At 42.8% G+C, this 27,186-nt stretch overlaps 1 protein-coding gene across 1 annotated transcript in view; it reads left to right on the top strand.

Moving 5' to 3' along the window:
* Positions 1 to 8,890: 8,890 nt before the first annotated feature.
* Positions 8,891 to 27,186, top strand: part of LOC308664286 (solute carrier family 26 member 10-like) — a gene marked incomplete at its 5' end in the record, with an annotated part of 33,285 nt that continues 14,989 nt past the window's right edge. The window contains 9 exons of the mRNA XM_081321379.1: positions 8,891 to 9,158; positions 11,374 to 11,484; positions 13,030 to 13,190; positions 14,902 to 15,066; positions 20,826 to 20,978; positions 22,623 to 22,705; positions 22,937 to 23,084; positions 23,931 to 24,044; positions 25,573 to 25,650. Of these exons, the coding sequence (XP_081177505.1) occupies positions 8,891 to 9,158; positions 11,374 to 11,484; positions 13,030 to 13,190; positions 14,902 to 15,066; positions 20,826 to 20,978; positions 22,623 to 22,705; positions 22,937 to 23,084; positions 23,931 to 24,044; positions 25,573 to 25,650 (1,281 nt within the window). The remainder of the gene's footprint in view (positions 9,159 to 11,373; positions 11,485 to 13,029; positions 13,191 to 14,901; positions 15,067 to 20,825; positions 20,979 to 22,622; positions 22,706 to 22,936; positions 23,085 to 23,930; positions 24,045 to 25,572; positions 25,651 to 27,186) is intronic.

Below are 27,186 nucleotides of genomic sequence, written 5' to 3' on the forward strand. Positions count from 1 at the left end.
CCAAAGCTAGAACTTCCGTCTCCAACTAATCTCTCCCCCCCCCCCAGGCACCTGTTATTCCCTTGAAAGTCTTTGTGGGAAGACTCGAAGTTGGGACTGTGATGGACTGTGTGAGCCCTGCCTGGTCCTTCTTTGCAACCGGTGACTTTCAACCTTACCAGTTGAAATGGAGCTGGGAGAGAAAGGAGACAGAAAATCTGTAGGGAACTGGGGCTTCAGGCTACCCAAAGAAGCATTTGTTTGGAGAGCAGCTCTTGGCCTGAGTTGCTGTTTTATTATTTTTTTAAGCTGTTTATAAAATGGATTTTCTCTAGAGCAGGTTATGCAAAGGCCAGGCGACTGGAAACAAAACAAATTTGCAGGGAGAGCTCAGGTTAAACATACTGCCAAGAAAGCTGGGTTAAAGGTTTCTGAATTTGGCCACAAGATCTGGATATCAACAAGGCCCAGAAAAGACATTATTTATAGAGCTCATTTAAAAATGCATCTTAGATAATGTTTTCTATTCATTTTACACCGTACTGTATCAATGATTCAACAATAGTCAAGAACAAGGTTGTTTCTTATCAGTGTGATATTGCCTGAGAAAAGATGAGTACTGTGACTGAAAGTATTTATTCTGGTTAATGATATTAGTAAAAGTACTGACTGGAAATTTGAGATGTTTCAATCCCAGTACGTTTGTATGTTGACCCTTTTTCCTCTCCATTGCCATTGTGACAAACTACTATTCCCTTCTTGCTTGCTCTTTTCCAAGGGAAAGCAGATAATTCTATGAGATTATAGGATATGACACCTCCTTTTCAGTACCAATTATTCTTAGACCCACAACACTTTTTTCACAATAAACCAATTATCCAGAAGACAGCACACTGGCAAACCACTTCCATACTGTTGCGAAGTAAATTACATGTACACGTACACGTCATCACCAAGGGTCAAGTTGTGATTTCAGTATTCATTGTTTGCAGCTGATAACTGCATTTTGAGTCAATGACTTGCATTTGAATAGAGATACTAGAATCTGAGGTCATCTGCTCACCTGGTCATCAAATTTGCTTACCAGAATGATCAAAGTACATGTTGATTTTGAGAAGATCTATGTAATCATATAAGCAGGAACCAGCAGTTGGTGGGCTTACTGCTCTTTGTACAAATTCTGATAGCTTTCCTGCTTCCATTGACTATTTTACCCCATTGCATTTGTTTCCCACCTTCCATCCAAGTAGCCCAAGATATGTAACATCCCTCCCTTCCAGGGCTTTTTTTGTCATAGAACGCCCAGAACGGAGTTCCGGCACCTTTTTTGGATGAAACCCTTGTAGGGTAGGCAAGACAGGTTGTATGACATGTGTGAGTTCCGGCACTTGTTTCTTTTACAAAAAAAGCACTGCAATTGGTTAGGTGAACTATAATTTGAGATGACTTCCCTGATTGTGATCAGACTCTAGTAGCCACTTCACACTTAGACAAGTATGCTATGATTGAAATAATGTCTTCAAAACTCAAAAACTGTAGTTTACTTAACAATAATACAGACAAGGTTCCCCATTACCTTCTGAGGTGATTTTTCAATTTTTAATCTAGTTTATAGCCCTAGAGCAGTCTCATCCAAGTATTCAAATGAATGAGTTGATTTTTTTTCCTTGGCAATATTTGCAATGAAAGATACCCAAATGTAATTGTGTAATCTTAGTAAACTGTAAGCTCCTTGGAGACAGGATTTTGCCTGGTTGGGCCTATGCAAGTCATATCCATAGGCATTAATTTCAGGTATAAATAAATAATTTAGAAGTTCAGCAGCTTACAGAATTGATAATAACAGATGAATCAATCAAGACACTGAGAGAAACTTCTGCCTTTCAATTATATCTTTAACATTTCTGAAACCTTTACACTTTTAAATGAAAGTCAAAACATGCTGCTTTGAAAAGAAGGCACAATTAATAAGCAGTCAATTAAAACCTTAAATTATGAAGAGCTTAGGAGTCTTCTATAACTTTGTGTAAGAGAATTTTTAAGAGAAATAAAGATCATAGGATACTTTCCTTTTCTTGTGGAACTTCTGTATAAAATGCATTTCCTAATTTTGTGTGAATTCTCAAGAAAGATGAAATGTGATAAGCATCTTAAAGGTTTGCAAGGTATCACGTACGGCTGATAGACAGTTTCAGGCTGTCAAAGAACATAAGAATTAAGGAGTTTGTAGACGAAGGGGCTTCCATTGGTATAGAATTCTGTTCTGATCAGAAAGCTAACATAAGGCAATGAAGGGCAGGGCAACACTGGGCATCACCAGGCAAGCATGTGATTGCCAACTAAATATAATGAGAAACTCATGGGTGCCTTAATGATTACAACATTTGTTATGCCATGTGTTATGGATCATAATTAATTTCATCATCTGAACAAATGTATGATTTCTAACTGGCCAACCTCAATGAATTACGAGCATTGCAAGGCTTAGATTGTAGGCCTGTAGACTTAGATTTAGAACTGTAGACTACAGATCAACAAGCATTTACTTGCATAGGGCCAGCTTTGGCTGCTGTTCATTGGGTAAAGGGAGAGATGACCAACTGATTCTGGTTTTACTTCTCTTTTCTTTCTCAGTGATGACACCAAAACACTGTGGCACAGTTCTTTATGTCACTGATAAGAAGAACCTTTTATTTTGATTCAGGTCAATATGATCTCCCACGTGGGGAGAAAAGTGTAATATCTTCACCTCTCTTTGCTACCATCTCTGTCTTCTAATTAAGCCCCTGTCTAGACTGAGCAAAGCCATATGCTTAAGTCACAGACAGATGCGACCCCCATCCTAGATGAGATTGAGATTGAGATTGAGATTGTGTCTTGTCTTTGAGTCAGCGTTTAACTTCTTGCAATTGCCTGGATTAATCTTGGCGAGATTTTTCAGAACTGGTTTGGCATTGTTTCCTTCCTAGGGCTAAGAGAGAGTGACTGGCCTAAAATCACACAGCTGATATTGTGTCTAAAACAGGACTAGAACTCACAGTCTTCTGGTTTTTAGACTGATGCCTTAATTACTACTCCAAACTGCTGAATTATTGTGGTACATTCATGAAGTAGGGATGGATTTGGACAACTTTGGTTGAAATCTTGCTTGGCCATAAAGCTGTTGGGTGTCCTTGGGCAAATCTCCACTTGCACAGAGATAGTGAAGCTAGTATAAGAGAGACATACATTCTTTTAAAGAGAGCCCAAGACACAAATCAGAGCCACAATTAAAATATTGCTAATCAAGATGCCTGAGTTCTAATATTTTCAGAACAAATCATTTCCATTCATCTTCCACAAGTTTTTCTCCTTGGGCCTAATTTAAAATAACATGAGAGATCCTGACCTGCTTTTCTTTTTAATTATTTGTTGTTGTTGTTAGTTGCGAAGTCGTGTCCGACCCATCGCGACCCTATGGACAATGTTCCTCCAGGCCTTCCTGTCCTCTACCATCTTCTGGAGTCCATCTAGGCTCACACCTACTGCTTCAGTGACTCCATCCAGCCACCTCATTCTCTGTCGTCCCCTTCTTCTATTGCCCTCAATCTTTCCCAGCATTAGGCTCTTCTCCAGTGAGTCCTTCCTTCTCATTAGGTGGCCAAAGTATTTGAGTTTTAGCTTCAGGATCTGGCCTTCTAAAGAGCAGTCAGGGTTGATCTCCTCTAGGACTGACCGGTTTGATCGCCTTGCAGTCCAAGGGACTCGCAGGAGTCTTCTCCAGCACCATAGTTCAAAGGCCTCAATTCTTTGGCGCTCAGCCTTTCTGATGGTCCAACTTTCACTGCCATACATTGCAACTGGGAAGACCATAGCCTTGACTATACGCACTTTTGTTGGCAGGGTGATGTCTCTGCTTTTTAGTGTGCTGTCTAGATTTGCCATGGCTTTCCTCCCGAGGAGCAAGCGTCTTTTAATTTCTTGGCTACAGTCCCCATCTGCAGTGATCTTGGAGCCCAGGAAAATAAAATCTGTCACTACCTCCATTTCTTCCCCATCTATTTGCCAGGAGTTGAGAGGGCCGGATGCCATGATCTTGGTTTTCTTAATGTTTAGTTTCAACCCAAGTTTTGCACTCTCCTTCTTCACCTGCAACAAGAGGCTCTTTAGTTCTTCTTCACTTTCTGCCATTAGAGTGGTATCATCTGCATATCTTAGGTTGTTGATGTTTCTTCCGGCAATCTTAATTCCAACTTTTGATTCATCTAGCCCTGCCTTTCTCATGATGTGCTCTGCATATAAGTTAAATAGGCAAGGCGACAGTATACAGCCTTGCCGGACTCCTTTCCCAATTTTGAACCAATCAGTGGTTCCGTGTCAAGTTCTCACTGTTGCTTCTTGGCCCGCATATAGATTTCTCAAGAGACAAATAAGATGGTCTGGTATGCCCATCTCTTTAAGGACTTGCCAGAGTTTGTTATGATCCACACAATCAAAGGCTTTAGCATAGTCAATGAAGCAGAAGTAGATGTTTTTCTGGAACTCTCTAGCTTTCTCCATGATCCAGCGTATGTTAGCAATTTGATCTCTAGTTCCTCTGCCTCTTCGAAATCCTGCCTGTACTTCTGGTAGTTCTCGATCCACATACTGCTGGAGTCTAGCTTGTAGAATTTTAAGCATAACTTTACTAGCATGAGAAATGAGTGCAATGGTGCGATAGTTTGAACATTCTTTGGCACTGCCTTTCTTTGGAATTGGAATGTAAACTGATCTTTTCCAATCCTGTGGCCACTGTTGAGTTTTCCAAATTTGCTGGCAAATTGAGTGTAGCACTTTTACTGCATCGTCTTTTAAGATTTTGAATAGCTCAGCTGGAATACTGTCACCTCCACTAGCTTTGTTGTTGCTCAGCTTTTCTAAGGCCCACTTCACTTCACATTCTAGGATGTCTGGCTCGAGGTCAGTGACCACCTCATTGTGATTATCAGGGACGTTAAGCTCATTCTTGTATAGTTCTTCTGTGTAATTTTGCCACCTCTTCTTAATCTCTTCTGCCTCTGTTAGGTCCCTGCCATTTTGGTCCTTTATCATGCCCATTTTTGCATGAAACGTTCCTTTCATCTCTCCAATTTTCTTGAAAAGATCTCTGGTCCTCCCTATTCTATTGTTTTCTTCTATTTCTTTGCATTGTTCATTTAAGAAGGCATTCTTATCTCTTCTAGCTATTCTTTGGAATTCTGCATTTAATTGGGCGTATCTTTCTTTTTCTCCCTTTCCTTTCGCTTCCCTCCTTTCCTCAGCTATTTGCAAAGCTTCCTCAGACAGCCATTTTGCTTTCTTGCATTTCTTTTTCTTTGGGATGGTTTTGGTTGCTACCTGTTGTACAATGTTGCGAACCTCTGTCCATAGTTCTTCAGGCACTCTGTCTATCAGATCTAATTCCTTAAATCTATTTGTCACCTCTACTGTATATTCAACAGGGATATGATTTAATTCATACCTGACTGGCCTAGCGCTTTTCCCTACTTTCTTTAATTTAAGCCTAAACTTTGCAACAAGAAGCTCATGGTCTGAGCCACAGTCAGCTCCTGGTCTTGTTTTTACTGACTGTATAGAGCTTCTCCATCTTTGGCTGCAGAGCATATAGTCAATCTGATTTCTGTGTTGACCGTCTGGTGATGTCCATGTGTAAAGCCGTTTCTTGGGTTGTTGGAAAAGAGTGTTTGCTATGGCCATCGTATTCTCTTGACAAAATTCTATCAGCCTGTGCCCTGCTTCATTTTGTACTCCAAGGCCAAACTTGCCTGTTATTCCCGTTATCTTTTGGCTTCCTACTTTAGCATTCCAATCCCCCATGATGATAAGGACATCATTTTTGGGTGTTAGTTCTATAAGGTGCTGTAGGGCTTCATAGAACCGGTCAATTTCATCCTCTTCAGCACTGGTGGTTGGGGCATAGACTTGGACTACTGTGATATTGAATGGTTTGCCTTGGATTCGAACTGAGATCATTCTGTCATTTTGAGGATTGTATCCCAGTACTGCTTTTCCTATTTTTTTATTGACTATGAAGGCTACTCCATTTCTTCTGAGGGATTCTTGCCCGCAGTAGTATACCTGATGGTCATCTGAATTAAATTCACCCATTCCTGTCCATTTTAGTTCGCTGATACCTAAGATGTCGATGTTTAGTCTTGTCATCTCTTGTTTGACCACGTCCAGCTTTCCTTGATTCATGGATCTTACATTCCAGGTTCCTATGGAGAAAAAATCTTTACAGCATCGGACTTTCCTTTCACCACCAGACATATCCACAGCTGAGCGTCCTTTCGGCTTTGGCCCAGTCGCTTCATTCTTTCTGGCGCTACTAGTACTAGTCCTCTGCTCTTCCCCAGTAGCATATTGGACGCCTTCCGACCTGAGGGGCTCATCTTCCAGCGTCATATCGTTTTGCCTTTTAGTACTGTCCATAGGGTTTTCATGGCAAAGATACTGGAGTGGTTTGCCATTTCCTTCTCCAGTGGATCACGTTTTGTCAGAACTCTCTGCTATGACCTTTCCGTCTTGGGTGGCCCTGCACGGCATAGCTCATAGCTTCATTGAATTACGCAAGCCCCTTCGCCACGACAAGGCAGTAATCCATGAAGGGGTTTTTAATTATGCTTAGGTATATCTGTGGGCCTCTCATTTAGGTCAGGGTCTTGATATTGGGAGAGGAGGAATTCTCTCTTTTTCCATGTGATATTGATCTGATTTTATCTCCCCACAAATTCTTCATAGTCCTGGGACAAGGGAGAGGAATTAGATTCAGCACAGTTCCTAGCTTGTCCTCCTCGTGGCTAAGAGCATCCTTGGGCAGAGGTTTGCAATAGTTCATATATGAGGATAAAGTGTTTTTCCCTTTCTCTTTATGGCAAAGCTTGGATTCAAATTGGACCTCTTTGCTACTGCATTTAAAATGGGCCAAGAAGACCGGAACACATATTCTCTGATCTAGTTTACTTTTCGGTTCCTATTAAAATATTATTTTATCCACACCGAGGGTGTCCACCTTTCTGTGAGGAAGGGATTGGATGTCGGAGCTGCAATATTGGACAGTAACCCATTATACAGATGCCTTGATTAATGAGATTACCAAGCAGCTGTCTGTGGTTAACTGGCAAATGTGGCATTTATTTATTTAATTTATTTAATTTAATTTTTATACCGCCCTTCTCCCGAAGGACTCAGGGCGGTGTACAGGGCAATACAATAAAATACAATATATAAAAATTAAAAAGATATTAAATACAATAGCCCAATTTAATAAATTACAAAACGTTAAAAAAAACCCAAACCCATCAGACCAGGCCAGCTTGTTCAAATAAATATGTTTTTAGGTCACGTCGGAAGGAGCGAAGGTTGGGAGCCGTCCGGAGCTCCACCGGTAAACGGTTCCACAGGTCTGGCGCGCCCACAGAGAATGCCCTCCCCCTGGGGGCCGCCAGTCGACACTCTTTCACCGACGGCACCCTAAGGAGGCCCTCTCTGTGGGAGCGCACTGGACGAAGGGAAGTTGATGCCGGCAGCAGATGTTCCCATAAGTAACCCGGACCCATGCCATTTAGGGCTTTATAGGTCATAACCAGCACCTTGAATCTTACCTGGAGGGCAACTGGAAGCCAATGCAGCTCACGGAGTAGAGGTGTTACATGGGAGTATCGGGAAACTCCCACCACCACTCGCGCGGCTGCATTCTGCACCAGCTGGAGCCTCCGAGTAGTCCTCAAGGGCAGCCCCATGTAGAGAGCATTGCAGTAGTCCAAACGGGAGGTCACGAGTGCATGAGTGACTGTGCGCAAGGCATCCCGGTCTAGATAGGGCCGCAACTGACGCACCAGGCGAACTTGGGCGAAGGCCCCCCTAGTCACAGCTCCTATATGATCATCCAAGGAGAGCTGTGAATCCAGGAGGACATATGCAGCAAGTTGATTATATCAGCTTATGTTCTGACTTTCAGGGGGCTAATTATACAGTACAAAGAGATAAAGCTGTTACAATCACAGTTAAAGCTATCCCAAGCTGAAAAGAGCTGGCTGAAGCGAAAAAGACCCCCCAAAGTGGAACAGGTGTGGCTTTCAAGGGAGCACATTTTCTGCTTTAGGAGCCGCACGGGAGAAGATCCTCTCCTATGCGCCCCTCCAAATGGATCCCAAACAAGAAGAATATATATTTTTAGGTGGCCGTAATGTGCAGGCAAATTCACATCAGGATACAGAGTCTCTCGGAGAATTAGGTCCTACGTTGTTTAGGGCTTTAAACCAACCCTTACATTGTGTTCAGAAATTAAACCAACACCTTACATTGTGTTCAGAAATTAAACCAACACCTTACATTGTGTTCAGAAAAGAGTTGACAAGCGACATGGGGAAAAACAAGCTCTCTGAATTATGCACCGCTGAGCAGGCAAGTTGCTGCATTTTTATTTATTTATTTTTTAATCAAGGGAAGCTTGAAGCCAGTTCTCACGGATACCCCCATATGGATATTAAACTTTGCTGGAAGTTAAGTAGCCACGAGGAACATTCAGTTAGAGTTCCCCTGCCCTGATGCTAAGGCAGAGGAACAAAGCAGTCCAGCTGCTTCGAAACAACAGGAGCTTGAACTGAAAATGCAAGGACAAGCAGGGAGAACGAAAGGTATTGTTCCAGTGAGGGAAGTCTCTGGCTGCAGTGATGCTGGCGAAAGTGTCTGGAGTGCTGACTCAGAGAGCGGCAGGAGCCCTGGTGGCCGGCGACTGACCTTTGGCCCCTTTGCTTCCTCCTCCTTCCTGCCTGAAACAGAGGGAGGAGAATCCTGGCTCCTCAAGTCTTTGATTGGTTAAGAAAGTCAAGTCTAGCCCAGAATAAAAGGTAAGAGGGAGCATCTTGTCAGCCGGCCTGCCACCCTCAGCATGAGCACCTTGGCCTTGTACCGCAACATCTACACCCAAGAGCACTTCCAACAAGTCTATGCGGTGCCCCTGGAGCAGGAGAGCAGCCTAGCAAGGATGGTGAAAGGCAGGCTGAGCCGAGGCTGCCGCTGCTCCAAAGCAGCAGCCTTGCACTTATTTAGAAGCAGGATGCCTATTGCAAGTTGGCTGCCCAAGTACCAGCCAAAGAAATGGCTTTTGGGGGACTTGGTGGCGGGGTTAACCGTGGGCGTCATACACATCCCTCAAGGTAAGTTTGTATGTGGGTGTCTGTGGGTGTGCAGGGGTGCAATTCATTGCAGGGTCATGCAGCGGAAGGCGAACAAAAGACCTTAACTGGGGAGCTTGTAGTCACGTGCCCAAGAATTTTGCAGCCTGAACAGGAGCAGCAATTCTTTCCTTTTGGAAAGATCTATTGAACTTTGCAGCAAAACCGGCAAATTTGGGGATGGGCAAACAATACCCTTGACTTTGACTCATTTCTACTCCATGCTCCCTCTATTGATCTCCCTTTCTCTCTCTTCCTCCATAGATTTTTGTTGTTCCAAAATTGGTCTCAAATATTTAATTTCTGTTTTCCTAACAAACCTGACAGGGATGTCCTATTTCTGACCTCCATTTTGGGGAAACAAAAAATCTTTCTCTCATTCTTCCTCTCCCCCAGCTGCAGATTCCGAGAGCTGCCCCACTTCTTTGGGGCAGGAGGGTTTCCACTTTCTTGTGCTTCCAAACTACTCCTCTGTTCTTCTTAAGTTCCTTTCTACATGGACTTTGATAGCTGTGTCTGCCTGCCTTCTCTTACTCCCTGATTCCATGCACAGAGTCCCAAATCCATCTGTCAACCTTCTAATTCAAATCTCTGCTATTCTTCTAATCGCCTCTCTCCTTTCACCTCTCCTTGCTTCTTCCTCTTTTAGGATTTTTTTTAATTATTATTTATATGTAGCTGCTCTTTGCACCCCTTATAATCGTTGTCTAGTTTCAGACAGCTGCCTTTCTCTGAACACTTAGGGAGGATGCCTTATGGGTCCCAGTTGTCTAAGAAATTGCAGACAGGGAGGGTAGTCAGTCTTGCTCCAAAGATTGTTCTCTAGGTTATCTTTCTGTCTCTGGTGAGAGTTGAGAGATTGCAGCTATCTGGTGCAAGAAATAAAAGCAAAGTAAAACAAGGAGACCCAGTGCCTAGATGTTTTTCTACTCTGGACTGGGCTCGTGCCTTGCTTGCCCTCCCATTTGTCCCTTGGCAGCCCAGCCTTTGGCAAGGCAGCTGAGCTGGCATTAAAGCCGTGTACACTGCCAAGTCCCCCAGCCAGGACTGCTGTTGCATGTCGTCCTCTAATTGTTGATGGAGAGAAAGAAGGAGGCGTTTGCCAGTCATCCATAGATCCCCTCAGTGAGGATTGGAGGTGCTTTGAACAAACCTTGAGCAGTGTGAGAGAAAAGCTATGGTATTTTCCTATTAAAATGCCACATTCAAAATCCTGCATTTCTGTTTCCAGAGACTGGTGGCTGCTTACATGAAGCAATGCAAAGCTTTCAACACTTTCAAGATATAAGGAGTCATTATCATTTAAACTTCCAGAGACTAGAGTCCAATTCTTCTGGCCTGTGACTAGAATGGAAGCAATATAATAATTAAAGCAGAATAATGAGTGCCTTTCCAAGCTTTCCCACTTAAGCTTTGAACAGACCATATAGAAAGTTGTATTCAGACTCCCTGCATTGGGAAGGGTGAATGGGAAGCATTTGATGTGGTTATGGAATAATTTCATTTATATCTATGAAACTTGGAAAGTAACCTTATTGTCTCAAAGGTTTACTCTTCAGCTAAGTAATTTTGTTTCAAGAAGTGCAATGGGGTGATACTTGTTATCTGAATGTCAGGAATGGAAAGCCTAGAAATGTTTCTCTATTATCAGAAGCCATGCTACTGAATCTAAATATTTGTGGGTTATGGATACTCATACAAGAGTGAGAAAAATGCTCTGTATGTGGACAAAGGTAGGCAAACTTTGTGTTCAAATGAAGTATCAGGAGATACCCCTGGGTGCTGTGGACATCAATTCCTATCATCAACCAGAACAACCAATGTCAAGGAATAATGGGAGTTATCTCTGTGTGGCTGCTTGCTCCAGCATTAGACTATTGTTCTGTCAACTTTAATCCAAGGTTAAGTCCTATATTATTGGAAAAGTGAAATAATTTATTGCCAGTCAGAGTTAGCTGTCGCCCTCTCTATTCTACCAAGTTACAATAGGAAGGACAGAAGATAGAGCTAAGGCCCTCTGCCCCTACTCTTGCCTCAAAGGAACTGGCAATGATAGCAATGCTTTGGCAGGGCAGCCAAGCCTACACCTTGGGGTTTATGTTCTTGGAAATAAACATTCCTGCCCTATTTAATAGTTTGTTCTTGACTTTAGAACTAGTGGGGATTCCATGACTCTTTCTGTTTGTTCTTCCTGCAGGAATGGCCTTTGCTCTGCTCACTTCAGTAGCTCCAATCTATGGGCTCTACACTTCATTCTTCCCAGCCTTGCTGTATATGCTTTTTGGGACAGGGCGTCATGTGTCTACAGGTAGGAGTACTGCAAGACCCATGTCACTTCCAGATGACCAGCTTTCTGTCTCCTAACTCTTTGCAATCCTGTTTAAACTGTTTTCCCCAAATTGATCTGGAATGCTTTGATTGTTTACAAATCTGTTCAGGCATCCAGACATGATAGGCAGTTATGTTAATGTTTCTGGACACCCACAAACCTTCTAGAATGGAAATAGGCAAGTGAAACAGGTTCACATGCCAGCCAATAACTGTGCCTAGTCCTGTCTTCTGGGATCTGCATCTGAACACGGGTTCCTTCCTTGTGTTCCAGAAAGTAAGAGAATACATTGCTCCCTCCCTCCCTCCCTCTCTCTCTCTCTCTCTCTCTGTGTGTGAGAGAGAGAGAGACAGAGAGAGAGACAGAGACAGAGAAAGACACACACACACAGACACACACACACACAGAGAGAGAGAGAGAGAGAGAGAGAGAGAGAGAGAGAGAGAGAGAGAGAGAGAGAGAGAGAGAGAGAATGTATTTATTTCATGCTCCCATTTCAAGTACCAGGCACCAAGATGCTGCTTCTGAAGCTACATTACTGCTATGAAATGTTTTTCCCCAGGCCACAGATACTTCATGGGCACCACAATAAATCACATTGCTTGCACATGCATGCTCCTGGCTAACAGCATTCGAATAAATAGGGAGTTCACTTCACGTGAGTCTTAGGGATGCACTTTCTCCTAGAAGACCTATCTGTCAGGATTCAGTGATTGTTTATAGCTTCTGGTTGGGAAAATACTCTTTAGGGGGGCTTCTTGATGTAATCCTATGAGTGCAGACTTACACTCATAACATTATATTAAGTATGCTTAGGCTAAGTACAGTATAATCTTATTCATGCTCTACGTGAACTTGAAATGTGAAAAGCTTCTGAAGCACTGGTCTGAGTGTTGAGCTATGGTGGATGCTCAGGTCAAGTCCTGCATTGCTTACTGCAAAAGTATTGAGTTTTTAGTGTCCATTTCCTTGATTTATTCAAAGAATATTATGAGAAATACAGATCAGTTCTCATAATTGCTTTTTATAGTTTCCTGTTTCAGAAATAAGGAGGGGGGAAAAAACAGGAGTGTCTTTTAATTACTACTGTGAATTATCCAGAATTCCTTTTGGATATTATTCATACATATCAGGTTTTCTGCAAGGCCCAGTGTATTGTTCAAACCAAGGGTAATTTCTATTGCTCTTGGTCCTGCAATGTGCCAAGGAGATCAGTGGTGGGATTCAAATATGTGAACAACCAGTTCTCTGTCTGGATGCCGCTTCTGGAAGTCCATTCCAGGCCCGAGCAACAACAAAAAAATAGCTACTGGTTCTGCCGAAGTGGTGTGAACTGGCTTAATCCCACCACTGGAGGAGTGTTACATAACAGAACAGGGAGAGGAAATTTGTCATCCTTCACCTGTTTTGGATTCCAGTTTCTGTAAGTCCCTAATTCCTTGCCCTGGCAGTTGGAATTGGGTGGTGTTTAACCATGGAGATTAAAACCTTGCCTTCCTACCTCAACCTCTTCCCACTCCACAGGCACATTTGCTGTTGTCAGTCTGATGACAGGCTCCGTGGTGGAGCGCTTGGTTCCCATCCCCCAGCAGGCCAATGGCACAGGTCCTGCTGAAGTCGCCTTGTTGGAGAGACAACGCATTGAGGTAGCTGCCGCCATGGCCTTTCTCATGGGGCTCCTCATGGTGAGTTCAGGGGGATGCTGTAACTCTATCGGGGCCTGTGAAGATGGGTCCACTGGGGAGGTCATACATGCAATGGTGGGATTCAAATATGTGAGCTGTGTGGACGCCGCTTACGGAAGCCCGTTCTGGGCCTGGCCAACAAAAAATTAGCTACCAGTTCTGCTGAACTGGTGCGAACCAGCTGAATCCCACCACTGCTTGCGTAATACAAACAAGTGATTGGGTTATCGTGCCGTGAAAATGTGGGATTGACAAATTAGAAAGATGTTCCTTCTGAACTTGAGCATTTAGTTTTGTTCGCTTAATGAATACCAGTTTCATTGCCTAATCTTATGCATGTGTGTGTGTGTGTGTGTATACACACACACACACACACACACACATGCATACATACATACATGTGGCTTCTCAAATATAAAATTTTCAATAAGTAATTATTAATAAGGAATTGTGAAGCAATATAAATGTAATTTGACATGTTTCATGTATTGTTTGATGATATTTGAAAATGTTGAAGTTGACTTTTGTAATTTTTCTTTTATGGTAATCATAGTCTTGCTGCTACTGTTTACATTTTTCTTGAGTTTAACAAGCAAACCAGCACTAATGAAATATTTTAAAATATTTTATTTGTAAAAAAACTGCTGTACAATTTTCCTAGTTATCTGTTTTGTAGTGTTCTGAGTGTGATAACAGTGAGGTCAAGTAATCTCTAAAGTTCATTTAAGGTTAGTGTACAGAACCAAAGTTGCTTCTGGGTAGTGTCCTTTATAAAAGGACATGACACAGAAGAAAAAGAGGATTAGGGGAAAAATTGTTAGACCTAATCCATACATTTCAAGCTTATGTTCACATAAGCATAAAAATAAGAAAGTTGCTTCATTAAAACAATGATACTTGAGATAACTGAAGGAAGTTTTAAGGTTTGTGGGAAGTCAGCCCCCCCCCAGAGAAAGAAATATTTTTGGGAATACTAAAAGGCAGAATATTATATTTCCCCAAAGGATATTAAAGGCAGAACCCGCCCTTGCCCCCCAAAAGTATCTGTGCCCCAAACAGAAACCAGGTCTGTAGAAATGCAGGTGTGATAATCTTGTCAGGAAGATTGGAGCCACGAAGCTTGGAGTTAATGGGATTGGAAAGACAAAGATCCCTAGAATCGACAATCCCTCACACCAAAAAAATCCAACACAGGACATAGCCATCAGCCACACCCCCAGGGAAGCAGGATATGACCTTTGGGACATAAGGGGATTAACCCACCACCATCAGAATACCAGAAAGGCACACTCAGGGTCAGGTCAAAGTTCATGCCACAGGAACAACTCCAAACAAAAGCTGAAGAAGGTATAAAAACCCACCACTCCATACTACACGTGTTCAGCTTTCCTAGAGCCACGCTTCTCTCTGGCTCTGCTCGTCAATAAACTGCAACCTTCTTTCTAAAGCAGTCTCCATTTTGTTTATTCCTGGCTTGGACTGGACCCTGATGAAGATTTTTCTTTCAACAGGTTCTTACAACGTATTTATAAACCTGAAAATAAAAACAGAAGAAAAATCTTCTAATTTTGCCTAGAAAGGAGCAAACTTAATAACAGCTCCATATTACACGGCTTTCTCTTACCAGTGGAAGAAGTAAAACCAAAAACACTGAATCTTTTTTCAGGAAACGTCACATAACTAACTCTGTCATCTCTTTCCTTAATCCCAGGTCATGATGTTTATGTTTCACTTGGGCTTCCTTTCCACCTACCTCTCGGAACCTGTGGTCAAGGCCTTTACTAGTGCCGCTGCCTTGCATGTGGTGGTTTCTCAGCTGCAGAGCCTCCTGGGCATATCCTTACCACGCCCCAATGGCTACTTTGCCATTTTCAAGGTATGGGGGAAATACACATTCTGGGGCTATTTATGAAGAGAGAAGATGCCTCTCATCCCTAACCCATCTAACCCTGTCCTAATATACCGAAGATGTTTGCTTCTCTAAGCTACTACGAGTCTACCCTTTTAAGTAGGCTGTTGTGTAGTGAGTTCTTTGCGCAGGAAAGGAGACGAGGCAAGTGAGTTCAACAAAGTTCATGGTTTATTGCTTGCAGGATCTGAACTGAGAATTGGGCTGCAGCTTGCAGCAATTTATAGCCTGGCCCCTAGGCGGCAGCCAATAGGTTTAAAGCAACCCATTGCCGCCTAGGGACAGCCAATAGCAGCACTGGAGACCTGGAGTCTGGGTTGCTGGAGAGCCGTTAGCTGCTGCAGCTTACCACGTCGTGTTACAACTGAGCCTAATACATAACACCCCTCCCCTCTTAGATCAGACAACATCATAGCAATAATTGGCAAACAGTACAAGTTACAAGACTTAACATCATAGCAACTTTTGCAAAAAAATACAAATTACATTATAGCATCAGTTAGCCCAAATGAATAGACTTCCATTATAGCACACGAGACAGTTAACATCAAAGCTCCAATACTGTTTCAGTACAGTGACAAGTTACAGTACAGGCAACATTATATTTCCTTTATTTTACAACATAATCAGTTAGATAAGAAGGAGGCTTGCGTGCCCTTGTCAAACGCCTTGGGGTTCCAGTCACTTTCTGGTCTACCAGCTTACCCATCGGGCTAGGTAGACCAATGTCCCTTGATGCACCTGAGTCAAAAGAATTAGATGCTCTCTGGCTGGCCTCTCCAGGTTGGCCCACCCCATACTGATCAGCAGAGTTGGCACAGCATTTGTTAAAGTCTGGTTGGCTTGCTCCTTCAGGGGATCCATGTTGCACTTCTGGGCTCCCCTCCTCTATGCCCAGTTCCTCATTGCTTAAGAAGGAAGAGTCTTGAGAGACCAGGCTTGGCTGCAAGTTTGAGGACTTTGTGAAGGATTTATGTCGCAGTCCTCGCTTAGTGGCCATTCTGGAAACCGTTTTCTGAGTTGATCAATGTGGCGTCTGACAACTCACCCTCCCTACAGCCCCACTTCGTAAGAGGGACCAGATGATTTGGTAATTTTACCAGGAACCCACAGATTCCCATGTCCATAGTTTCTGGCCCACACCCAATCGCCCATTTGCAGCCCCCTTGGGGGTTTTGGTCAAGAGGCTTCTGCTGCCACTCTATCTGGATGCAACCTTTCCAGTTTAGTGATCAGTCACCTCCCCCAACGAAGTTCTGCAGGACTTTTTCCTGTAGCAGTGCAGGGCGTAGAATGTTGGCAGAGTAAAAAAATTTGCCAGTCTGTGATGCCAGTCACCTGTTACAATGTGTTTGAGTGATTCCTTCGTGGTCCTCACCATTTGTTCAGCTTGACCATTAGAAGACGGGTGAAAAGGGGCAGACGTTGCATGCCAGATAAGATTTGCTCTTAGGAAGGCCTGAAATTCAGCAGCAGTGAATTGGGCCCCATTGTCTGAAACTAAGACATCTGGCAACCGATGTGTGGCAAAGAGTTTTCTCAGCACCTAGATGGTCCTAGCAGTAGTCATATTTGCAACTGCAATTACTTCCAGCCATTTGGAGTGGCTGTCCACCACTATGAGAAAAAGCTGTCCCTGAAAGGGCCCAGAGTAGTCTATGTGAATTCTAGACCAGGGAGTGTGCGTTTCCTCCCACCTGTGAACTGGGGCATGTGGCATCTCAGGCCTAGATTGCTGGCATGTATAACAACCATGTACCTGTGCCTCAATGTCCTTGTCAAGGCCAGGCCACCAAAGGTAGCTTCTTGCTAAAGCTTTCATTCTAACAATGCCTGGATGGCCCTCATGTAATGACTGTAAAACCCTGTCTCTCAGTGAAGAGGGGATTATGACTGTTTCCCCATAGGATGCACCCCTTGTGAGCTGATAGCTCATGTCTTCTGACAAAATAATCTGAAACTCAAGAGCCTGGGCTTTTATCTAACCACCCCATATGTACCCATGAAAGCACTCTACTAAGTGTTCTATCTGTAGCTGTTTCTGCAGCAATGTCCCTAGCATGGAGGGGAAATTCTGGCAGGTCCTGAATGGACAGAATTCTGGCCGCAGGGGCCGGGTCTGGTTCCGTTAGTGGCAGTGGGAGTCTGCTGAGGCCATCAGCATGGCCCATTTATTTACCAGGATTGTGAACCAATTTGAAAGTGTATGCAGATAAGAAAATAGACCATCTCAACATTCTTGGAGAAGGTATGTGGGGGGTTTGTTTGTCTGTTGTGAAGAGTCCCAACAGTGGTTTGTGGTCTGTAAAGACTGTGAAGTCCCTGCCATATAAATAGTCATGGAATTTTTTTTATTCCAGCAACAATGGCTAGGGCCTCTTTGTCAATTTGAGCATAGTTACGCTCAGCAGATGACAGTGTCCTAGAATAAAATGCAATAGGGACTTGTGTTCCATTCTTTTCTAAATGACTCAAGACTGCTCCCACCCCATAAGGAGATGCATCACATGCTAAACAGACTGGTTTAGACTCCCTAAAATGAGTTACAGTGGATTTAACTGACAACAGTGCCTTTAAGTCCTGGAAGCTTTTTTCATGAATGCTGGTCCATTTCCATGGAGCTTTCTTATCTAAGAGCCTGTGAAGAGGATCTGCTAATGCTGCCTTGTTAGGCAGAAAGGCATGGTAGAAGTTGAGGAGGCCCAAGAATGCTTGTAGCTCTCCTTTGGATTTAGGACTAGGAGCCATTTTAATGGCCTTCACTTTGGATTCAGCAGGGTGAATACCATTAGCATCAATTCAAAATCCCAGAAATTCTGTTGAAGGGACCCCAATACTACATTTACTCTTTTTTAGTTTGAGGCCTGCTTCGCGAAGCCTCTATAGGACAGCCCTGAGCCTGTTGGCTAACACTTCTGTAGATTCCCCAGCAATAAGAACATCATCAAAATAAGGGCAGACGCCCTGAATGCCTTTAAGTGTGCGCTCCATGATTCCCTGGAAAATGCCTGGAGCTACGCTAACTCCAAATTGTAAACGCTTAACCTTGAAAGCCCCCCTGTGAGTCATGATCGTCTGAGCCTCAGCTGTTGCCTCATCAACCGGCAATTGCTGATAGGCCTGTGCTAAATCTAATTTAGTGAAAATAGTACCTCCTTGCAAGGAAGCTAAAATGTGGTTGACCACTGGGACAGGGTAAGCGTGTTACTTAAGGGCTTTATTAATTGTACATTTATAGTCTGCACATATCCTAATTTCCCCGTTGGCCTTAAGCGGGGTGACTATAGGAGTTTCCCACTCCCCACCATCAACTGGTTGTAAAACGCCCTGTTCTACAAGCTTGTCTATTTCTGAGTCAATTTTATGTTTGAGGGCAAAAGGGACCCTTCATGGCTTAACCCTAATGGGAACTATGTTGGGGTCTAGCTTGAATGAGATAGGCCATCCTGTGTATGCTCCTAGGGCTGAATCAAAAACATCTGCAAAGTCCTCGCAAGCTGACGAAAGGTTTGCAGCTTGTGTCCGGTTGATACCAGTTATCTGAATGCCTAAGGCATCAAACCAATCAAGTCCTATGAGACTCATTCTCTGGCCCCCTACTACTATGACATCCAGGTGCCCATAAAACCCCTTAAATTTTACAGCCAAGGTGGCTTCTCCCTTAACTTTGACTTGAGCATTTTGAAAGTCAGTTAAAATTATGTCTGAGGGCCTCAGCTTGGCCCATTTATTACTGCACCTGCACACGAAATTGAAGGTGTCCTGAGAAATAATGGAGACAGCAGAGCCAGAGTCTAACTCCATTTTACAAGGGACTCCTTGTAGCTCTACCTGCAGTTTGAGTTTAGGTTTGAGGGGGTGATGGACCCCTGTGCGGCATATGCTTCTACGGCTTCTACAAAACCCCACACTGAATGGACCCTGGGCCCCGGTACCTTTCCTGGTCGGATTTTCCGACTGGTGTTTGGGTGGCCAATCCCGCTGGCAAGCTCTGCAGACCACTGCGATGCAGCCTGTTTTGCTGCAGGCCCTGCACGTGGATGACCGGAATCTGCAATCGGCACAAAAATGGTTGCCACCACACCCTTTACATCTAGGCAAGGGAACTGCCTTGTAAGTGTTCTCTTGCTGTTTACTGCTGCATTGCTGCGTGTTGGTTTGCTTGTGAAGCTTGTTGACTTCAGGATCTTCTTCCTCCGAAGATTCCTCTAAGTGTTTGGCGTCCTCGTGGTGGACTGTTTCTTCATGTTTTGTCATTTTGGCGGGCTGGACTGTTTGGACTGCACCCCCAGTGGCCCCATCTGCCATAACTTCGTCTTGAGCTTCTAAAAATGTTAAGTTCGGTCTGGCAAAAAGTCTTTATTGGAGCGTTTGGCTCCGCAGGCCACAGACGAGCCGGTCTCGCGGTTGCTCTTCAAGGTTCAAGAATTTACAGAGGCATGCGGCCTGCCTCAAGGCCATGATGAATTTTGATGCTGTTTCACTGGGTTGCTGCACTCACTGATCAAACGTGAAGCCGCCAGGCAATCTCTAACATCTTTGGCTGAAAATGCTCTCCCAGCTTCTTCCTGAGGTCCGCGTAGGAAATCGATTCTAGCGGTGTTGGAGTGAAGAGGTTTTCGGCCAGGTCGAAAGTGGCTGGGCCACACACGCAGAGCAGCGTTGCGGCCTTCAGCCCATCTTCTGCAATTTGGTTTGCCTGGAGGTAGTTTTCTACCTGGGACAAGTAGGAAGGCCATCCCTCTGGATGCTTCACATCAAATTCGCGAAGTCTTCCGACCTTCGGCATTCTGTCTTTGGCTGGTTCCTGCGGTTTTCGATCCTGCTTCTCCAAGTCCCAGAGACTGAATCTGCTGAGCATGTGGTCACTAGTGTGGCTTGCTAGGCGACCATATGCAGGGGGGAAATGCCTTTTCCTTCCAGGCGTGAGCTGCCTCTCCCCTAGTGAACTTCAGTTCTTTTGGAGAAGCAGGATCCCACCTTCGTCACCAGTGTTGTGTAGTGAGTTCTTTGCGCAGGAAAGGAGATGAGGCAAGTGAGTTCAACAAAGCTCATGGTTTATTACTTGCAGGATCTGAAATGAGAATTGGGCTGCAGCTTGCAGCAATTTATAGCCTGGCCCCAGGCGGCAGTCAATAGGTTAAAGCAACCCATTGCCACCTAGGGACAGCCAATAGCAGCACTGGAGACCTGGAGTCTGGGTTGCTAGAGAGACGTTAGCTGCTCCAACTTACCACGTGGTGTTACAACTGAGCCCAATACATAACATAGGCCATTTAAGAACCTGGCACTGCAGGGATTGCAGAAATGTTCTTTATTGTACTATGAAGAACAACAGAATCTTGAAAGCCTACCGAAGCTTCTGCCTGTCCCAACTTAATACAAAACAAAATCAAGATAGGGAATGTTGGGGTTCTTTCTCATGTTTTCCTATGTCTCAGGACTGGGTAATCTTTCAACTAAACAGCTCTTCTATACCTTCCTCAAGTTTCACATTGCATTTCTTGTCAGCATGTTTTCTTACAGCATAGCCATACTTTGTCTTTCCTTCCCTCCCCAGGTTACAGTACTTTAGGCAAAATTCAGTGGATCCCCAGCTCTGCTGAATCAGCCTACCAGGGCCCTTAGTGACTGCTGCTAGTAAATTTAGTTGATGCCTTGATGCTCAATAAGCATATGTTAACTTCTGTTTATTAAATGGGAAACACCCCTGTGTTACTCCCCAGACACTGGCCTCTGTTGTGGAAGCGTTGCCCTTAACCAACATGGCAGAACTGCTTATCTCTGGGCTCTGCTTAGCTGTGCTGGTACCAATCAAAGAAATCAACCACCGTTACCGTAGCCGGATGTGGGTTCCCATCCCAGGAGAGATTATCATGGCAAGTACTGACCCTTTACTCTACCAAATACAGCCATTGATGGCCATAAGTTGGGGAAACTCATTTCTTAACTTAACAAATGATGCCCACAGGGTTCATTGCTCCCTTTTTTTGTTTCTTGAGGTTATCAGTATATTTAGGTTATAAATATACATTACACACACACCCTACACACACACACACACAATAGAGGCCAAAGAAGTGATTGAAAGAATAGAAGAAGAGCATGTAGGTAGATCATTGTTCCAATAGTGGGTTTGTCAAGAAAAACCTGAGTGCTCTACTAAGGACTAAACTAGAAATGATGTTAAGCATTCCTTTGTATTGAACACATCATTTAAAAAAAATAGAGAAGCAAACAAATAGCTATTCAAATATGTTTGGGTTTATCCTCATATCCACCTAACCATGACACAAATGTGGCCTCGAAGAGCCGTGGTGGTGCAGAGGCAGGCTAATTCTGCCCACAGCCAGGCCTTTGGTCCTCACCACTGATGGTTGACTCAGCCTTCCGTCCTTCTGAGGTTGGTAAAATGAGGAGCCAGATTGTTGGGGGGGGGGTGTGTGCAATAGGCTGACTCTGTAAAAACTGCTTAGAGAGATCTGTAAAGCACTGTGAAGTGGTATATAAGTCAAAGTGCTATTGCTATTGAAGAAGTTTAAAGCCGTTGTTAGTTATTCCAGTTTTAAAGGGCTGTTTTCTGTCTTATTCTGACTCAGTTTGCCATTGACACACTGTAGCGTGCTTCATTCGCAATCTAGTTGCTAAGTTAATAGCCAGCCTCTCTTGTTGTGGACAGATCCACCAGTCACTGGAAACTGCCCCTCATTGCCATTTTGTCTTGGGCTGCAGGAGAGACTGAACACTGAAGTACCTGCCTTGAACACTGAAGTACCTGCCTTGACTCATGCTTTCTGCAGCATGTCAGGTCCTCTATAGACAACCTACAAATAAAGTTTAGCATATTTCTGAAAAAGTACTGAATTTGTACTTAAAAAACAGGGCTTGCACTGGTTTGAAAAAAAATATATGCTAGGAGTGTGCTGCATGGAGAATTGATTAAAACCAGGAAAGTTATCTTGGTTCTGTCAGCTATATGTTTGCTAGTTCTGTCACCACTGAGCACATTAAAGATTTTCCACTGCTTCTGTCAACTGTGGGTTTTCTACAGTTGTACTTTTGACTGGCTTTATCACAGTGGGAAGGGGTGGTGCCATTTTGCCTGCTCCATTCTCGATACAAGGCTGCCATCACCAGCTTCGAGGACTCAGTTGGACATACTGCCAGCGCCGCCATTTTGTGGCAACATTATGCAGCACTTGCCCAACAGAAACACAAGTTACGTAATACTTGATCTTCTTTTCAAAGACATATACGCCAGCTCTAGCTGACATAGGAAAAAAAAATCCTTAACTAAGTTCAGTATTCATCCCTATCACACTTAATAAATTCAGGCTTCAGTCTTGCAGCAAATATATTTGAGAGATAGATCAATATACTTGGAGAGACTTGATTTTTCAGATCTCCAGATATTAACAGATGCAACCAATTTTTTTCAAAGATAATGGTGTTGTTGTTTTTCATAAAGATATTGTGGGTAACACTTCTTTTAATTATCTTATTTATTTGAATTCTTTGGATAGGTACTGCTTGCCACGGGAATCTGCTTTGCTTCCTCTCTGAATACCCACTATAATGTACAGATCGTTGGGCACCTCCCAGCAGGGTAAGATCCTTTCCTATCTCCATTTCTCCCTATTTTGCACATTGGCTAAAGACAAGGGCACTGCCACTCTATTGGCATGGCATCAAAAATGCAACTTCCTGTCTTAGCCTGATGCTCTGGATTGGACCACACAGTGGTCAGCTTGGCCCTGGAGATGGATGATGGGGAGGGGCAATGAATGATCTTTTCCCCAGCACACAGTGATTCCTATTCCACCGTTCTTTCATGCAGGTTCCCACAGCCCCAGCTCCCAGCTCTGCATCTGCTGCCCCAAGTGTTGGGTGACACGGTGGCCCTCGCTTTTGTGGCCTATGCCATCTCAGTGTCGCTGGCCATGATCTACGCTGAGAAGTACCACTATGTCATTGACCCCAACCAGGTGTGTGCCCATCTTGGGAGCCTGGGTCTCCTCCTCCTTCCAGTCAAGGAGTTTGCCTAGCTGCCCATCCCCTTATGCTTGTCAACCTGTTTTAACTGCCTGTATCCTGAAGGATCTGGTTTTCCCAGAGTCCTTCTTCCTTGATGTATAACTTGACAGCTACCTTGAATTGGCTTCTGATTCTGACTTGAAGTTTCAGATTGACATCAGTGACAGACAGAATAGGAGCTACACAATTCTTGATTCTTTTTCACTGCACTTCAAGTAGTTGAAAGATATCTCACAAAGCCAGTGTGAGGCCAACACTCCCATTCTTAACCTTTTTAATTGTGCTCTTGCTCTGCACTTGGAAGCTTTCTTTTCAGAATTTGAAGTTCAGAGATGAACATTGTTGTAGAGGTTCCTGTAGTTGGGCTCTGCACTACTCTTTTTTTTCCAGCCATGCTTGAGGTCCTGTTGAAGGGAAAGCCATGGAAGTTTTCCATGCAGCATATTAAATGTTCCTCAAGTTGGAGATGTTTTCCCTAAGGTGCATTTTTGTGCACATTCACTTTAAACAGACTTTGGCTAAGCATTAGAGGAGACCTTTCAAAGCCAAACCTCACAATAGTCAATCCAGGACAATAAAAGCCAAGCCAGATTATAACCCCCAAATAGCTTTTCCAGTTGAGGAACACTGGAAACTATAATTCTCTGAGATTCTTACTATGATCCTGGTGAATTTCCAGTTTGTACAGAATTCTTTGGAAAGAGTGATATTAATAATAAAACCAATTAAAACTGGGCTCTATTTGTGCTATAAAACAACCAGAGACCAACCGGCTCTTCTTCTCTGTTATCTCATAGGAACTTCTGGCTCACGGTGTTTCAAACCTAGTCTCCTCCCTCTTCACCTGTTTCCCCAATTCAGCCACTCTGGCTACAACTAACATTTTGGAGAGTGCTGGTGGACATACACAGGTACTGGGAGAACGCCTTATTTGGTACATTTCTTTTTGTTGCTGAAATATACCAGATACAAACAGCAGATTGCTTGAGATATTAAAAAAAAAAGTTCAAAGCACCGAGTACATTTGCAAAAGCACGAAAGATGTTTGGTTTTGTTGTGGATGTGGATGTGGATGTGGATGAGGTAGTAACAGTGGCTGGCCAACTTTTTTTTTTTCCTGCCAGGGCTTCTCTGTCTTCAAAGCTTGCCCCAAAAAGATTCATTAACTTGGAGATGAAGTTTCAGACACAAGCCTTTTCTAATTATTAATAGAAGATCTGATTATTGATTGGGTTATGAACTACAGCTTTCAGCGAGAGGCACCAGTTCCTTTCACTATTGCCACATGTCCATGCTGGGGGGAAAAACACCTGTCTCTGATGAAGATGTATGGAGCTGAAGGTGAAGTGTGAATCTCTCAGCTTTGATACCTGATCAGCAAGATATACATTTAAGGAGCGCAGAACTGTACACGTATGGACACATGTTTTCAAAGTAAATAATCCTGTATTCAAGATTAAGCTGGATAACAATCCTAGTTTAGCTAGAGTTCTGTAATTTAGAAGCTGACAAATCCTTTAGGAATAAAAGATAGAAACGAGGGCCAAAAAACAAAGCAAAAAATTATTTACATTGGTTTGGACTGCTGTATAAATTTCTCTGAAGCAAGGACATGAGGGAGAGCAAGGAGAGTTTAGAACTTTAGATCCTTAGCCTTGGATCTGTGGCTTCTTCCTTCGTGACTTTGGTCCAGTCTCTACCTTACCACATCCTCCTCCTACCTAATGTTGAGGTTTCTCCTATGGGAAAAAAATGATATCAGCAATTGGGGAAGAGAAAGAATTTTAACTATCCAAAATGCTTTTCTGGCAGTGTTAGAGGGAGAAAGCTGCCCCGTACTTTCTGGAGATGGCACTGGTAGTATGCTGGCTGGGGAGCCAAAGGATTGCCTTGTATTAACATAATGGCGATATATAGATTTGTTTATCTATTGGCTGCCACTACCTCTTGGGTACCCTTCGTCCAGTGCGCTCACACAGGGAGGGTCTTCTCAGGGTGCCGCCGGTAAAAGATTGCCAGCGGATAACACCCAGGGGGAGGGCCTTCTCTGTGGGTGCGCCTGCCCTCTGGAACCAGCTGCCCGTGGAGCTTAGGACCGCCCCTGACCTTCGTTCATTCCGCCGGGACCTGAAGACCTGGCTCTTTGAGCTCTCCGGCCCAGGCTGAGAATTTTTAACTGGGGTTTTTATTTAAGGGATAATTTAATCTTTTTAAATTGTTTTTTAACTTTTGTATTTTGTACTGTTTGAGTTTAAATACCCTGTAAACCACCCTGAGTCCTTCGGGAAAGGGTGGTATATAAATTTAATAAAATAAAATTAAATTAAATTACTGTATGAATACAAAAAAAAATTGTTTTTGTTTTTTTGCACTTGGTTCCCAAGAAACCTACTGTCTTTCTTAAGACTGTCTGACTTTACCAGCTTTCCTTATCCACAGCTTTCTGGACTCTTCACCAGTGCCATTGTCCTGATTGTGTTAATATGGATTGGACCACTCTTCCATTATTTACCAAAGGTGAGCTAGATGCAGGAATGGGCTGGCAAAACCCAAAGAATTATGTTCTTTTTTTAAAAAAAACCTAATCCTCAAACAAGAATAATTTATGCATGTCTATTTTAAGTATTTGTTGTATGTATAATTTGGATAGCTTTGATAAATGAATGTAGACTGAGGCTGCTGGGTTTCTTTAATGGACATTTTATTTATTTGATTACTTTTGGTTAACCCTAAGCAGTGCTTAGCTATGGTAATTGCTAGTGAGGTTTCTCAAGAGGGCCATTGTGCCTTTAACAAGAAGCTTCCTCCTTGTGACCTTGGCCTTGCATTGCTGCCTTTTCAATGTAGCTCTGGAATTTCTAATCAACTGTTCCCTGATTGTCCTTCAGTCAATCAGTTCTTGGGCGTGGGTAGGTTGTAAGGACTGATTTCCTTCCAGTAATGTTTTTCTTTGAGAAATAGCACTGTTTCAGAATTTAAAAACCAAAAAAAGGAAGAAGACAGAAAACTATTAGCAATTAAAACTATCATTTTCAGGAAATAGAATTCAGTGGAAATTTAGTAATGTTGCATCAACAAAAAACAGTTACATGAAACTAGAGCTATAAGAAATAAAGTATTGAAGTAAAACTACATATTTTGGGGGGGGATGCAGAATGAGGCTAGTTTTTTTTTCAAAAAAAATATACTAGGAGAATTTTAAGCATAGACATGGGATACGTTACCACCATTTAAATTTTGCATCCACTTGTAGAAAAACAGTCTTTTTTTGTAAAATTTTTATTATTTTTTTTCATACAAGTCAGTAGTACTTACTGTATTTAACAAACATTATCATTCACTAATACAAATTTAATTACTAATCCTTTATTCTTTTCTCTGGCCATTGATAAAATAAGTCCCAAGTTTGAAAGTATTCTGCTTCTTCTTTTTCTTTCAATCCCAAAGTGAGTCTATCCTTTTCCGCACATTCTAATATTTTTTTAATTATTTCTTCCACTGGTGGTATTTCTTCATTTTTCCAGTATTGTGTGAATATGATTCTTGCCGCTGTTATCACATGTAAAATCAAATACTTTGTTTATCAATCTTTTTCTGGCATTATACTTAATAAAAAAGGTTCAGCTTTGAAATCTACATGTTTTCCCAACATCTTTTCTAGCCAAGTATGTATTTTTGTCCAATACCTCTTTGCTTTAACACATGTCCACCATACGTGATAATAAGTACCTGACTTGTGTTTACATTTCCAACATTTAACTGACATATTTTTAAACATTTTTGCTCATCTTGCTGGTGGCAAGTGCTATTTATAAAACATTTTATATAAGTTTTCTTTATAAGAAGTTGATGTTGTCAATTTATAATTTCTTTCCCACACGTTTTGCCATTTTTCTAATTCTATGTTATATCCAAAATTCTATGCCCATGTTATCATTGTTTCTTTAACTTGTTCATTTTCCATTTTCAAATTCAATAAAAAGTTATAGATTTTCTTAATTAGTTTCTCATCATAGGTTAATAATGTCTGGTCAAACAAGGTCTGCTCTTTAT

The sequence above is a fragment of the Vipera berus genome (genome assembly GCF_964194415.1).
Source record: "Vipera berus genome assembly, chromosome: 2".
In the NCBI taxonomy this organism is placed as follows: domain Eukaryota; kingdom Metazoa; phylum Chordata; class Lepidosauria; order Squamata; family Viperidae; genus Vipera; species Vipera berus.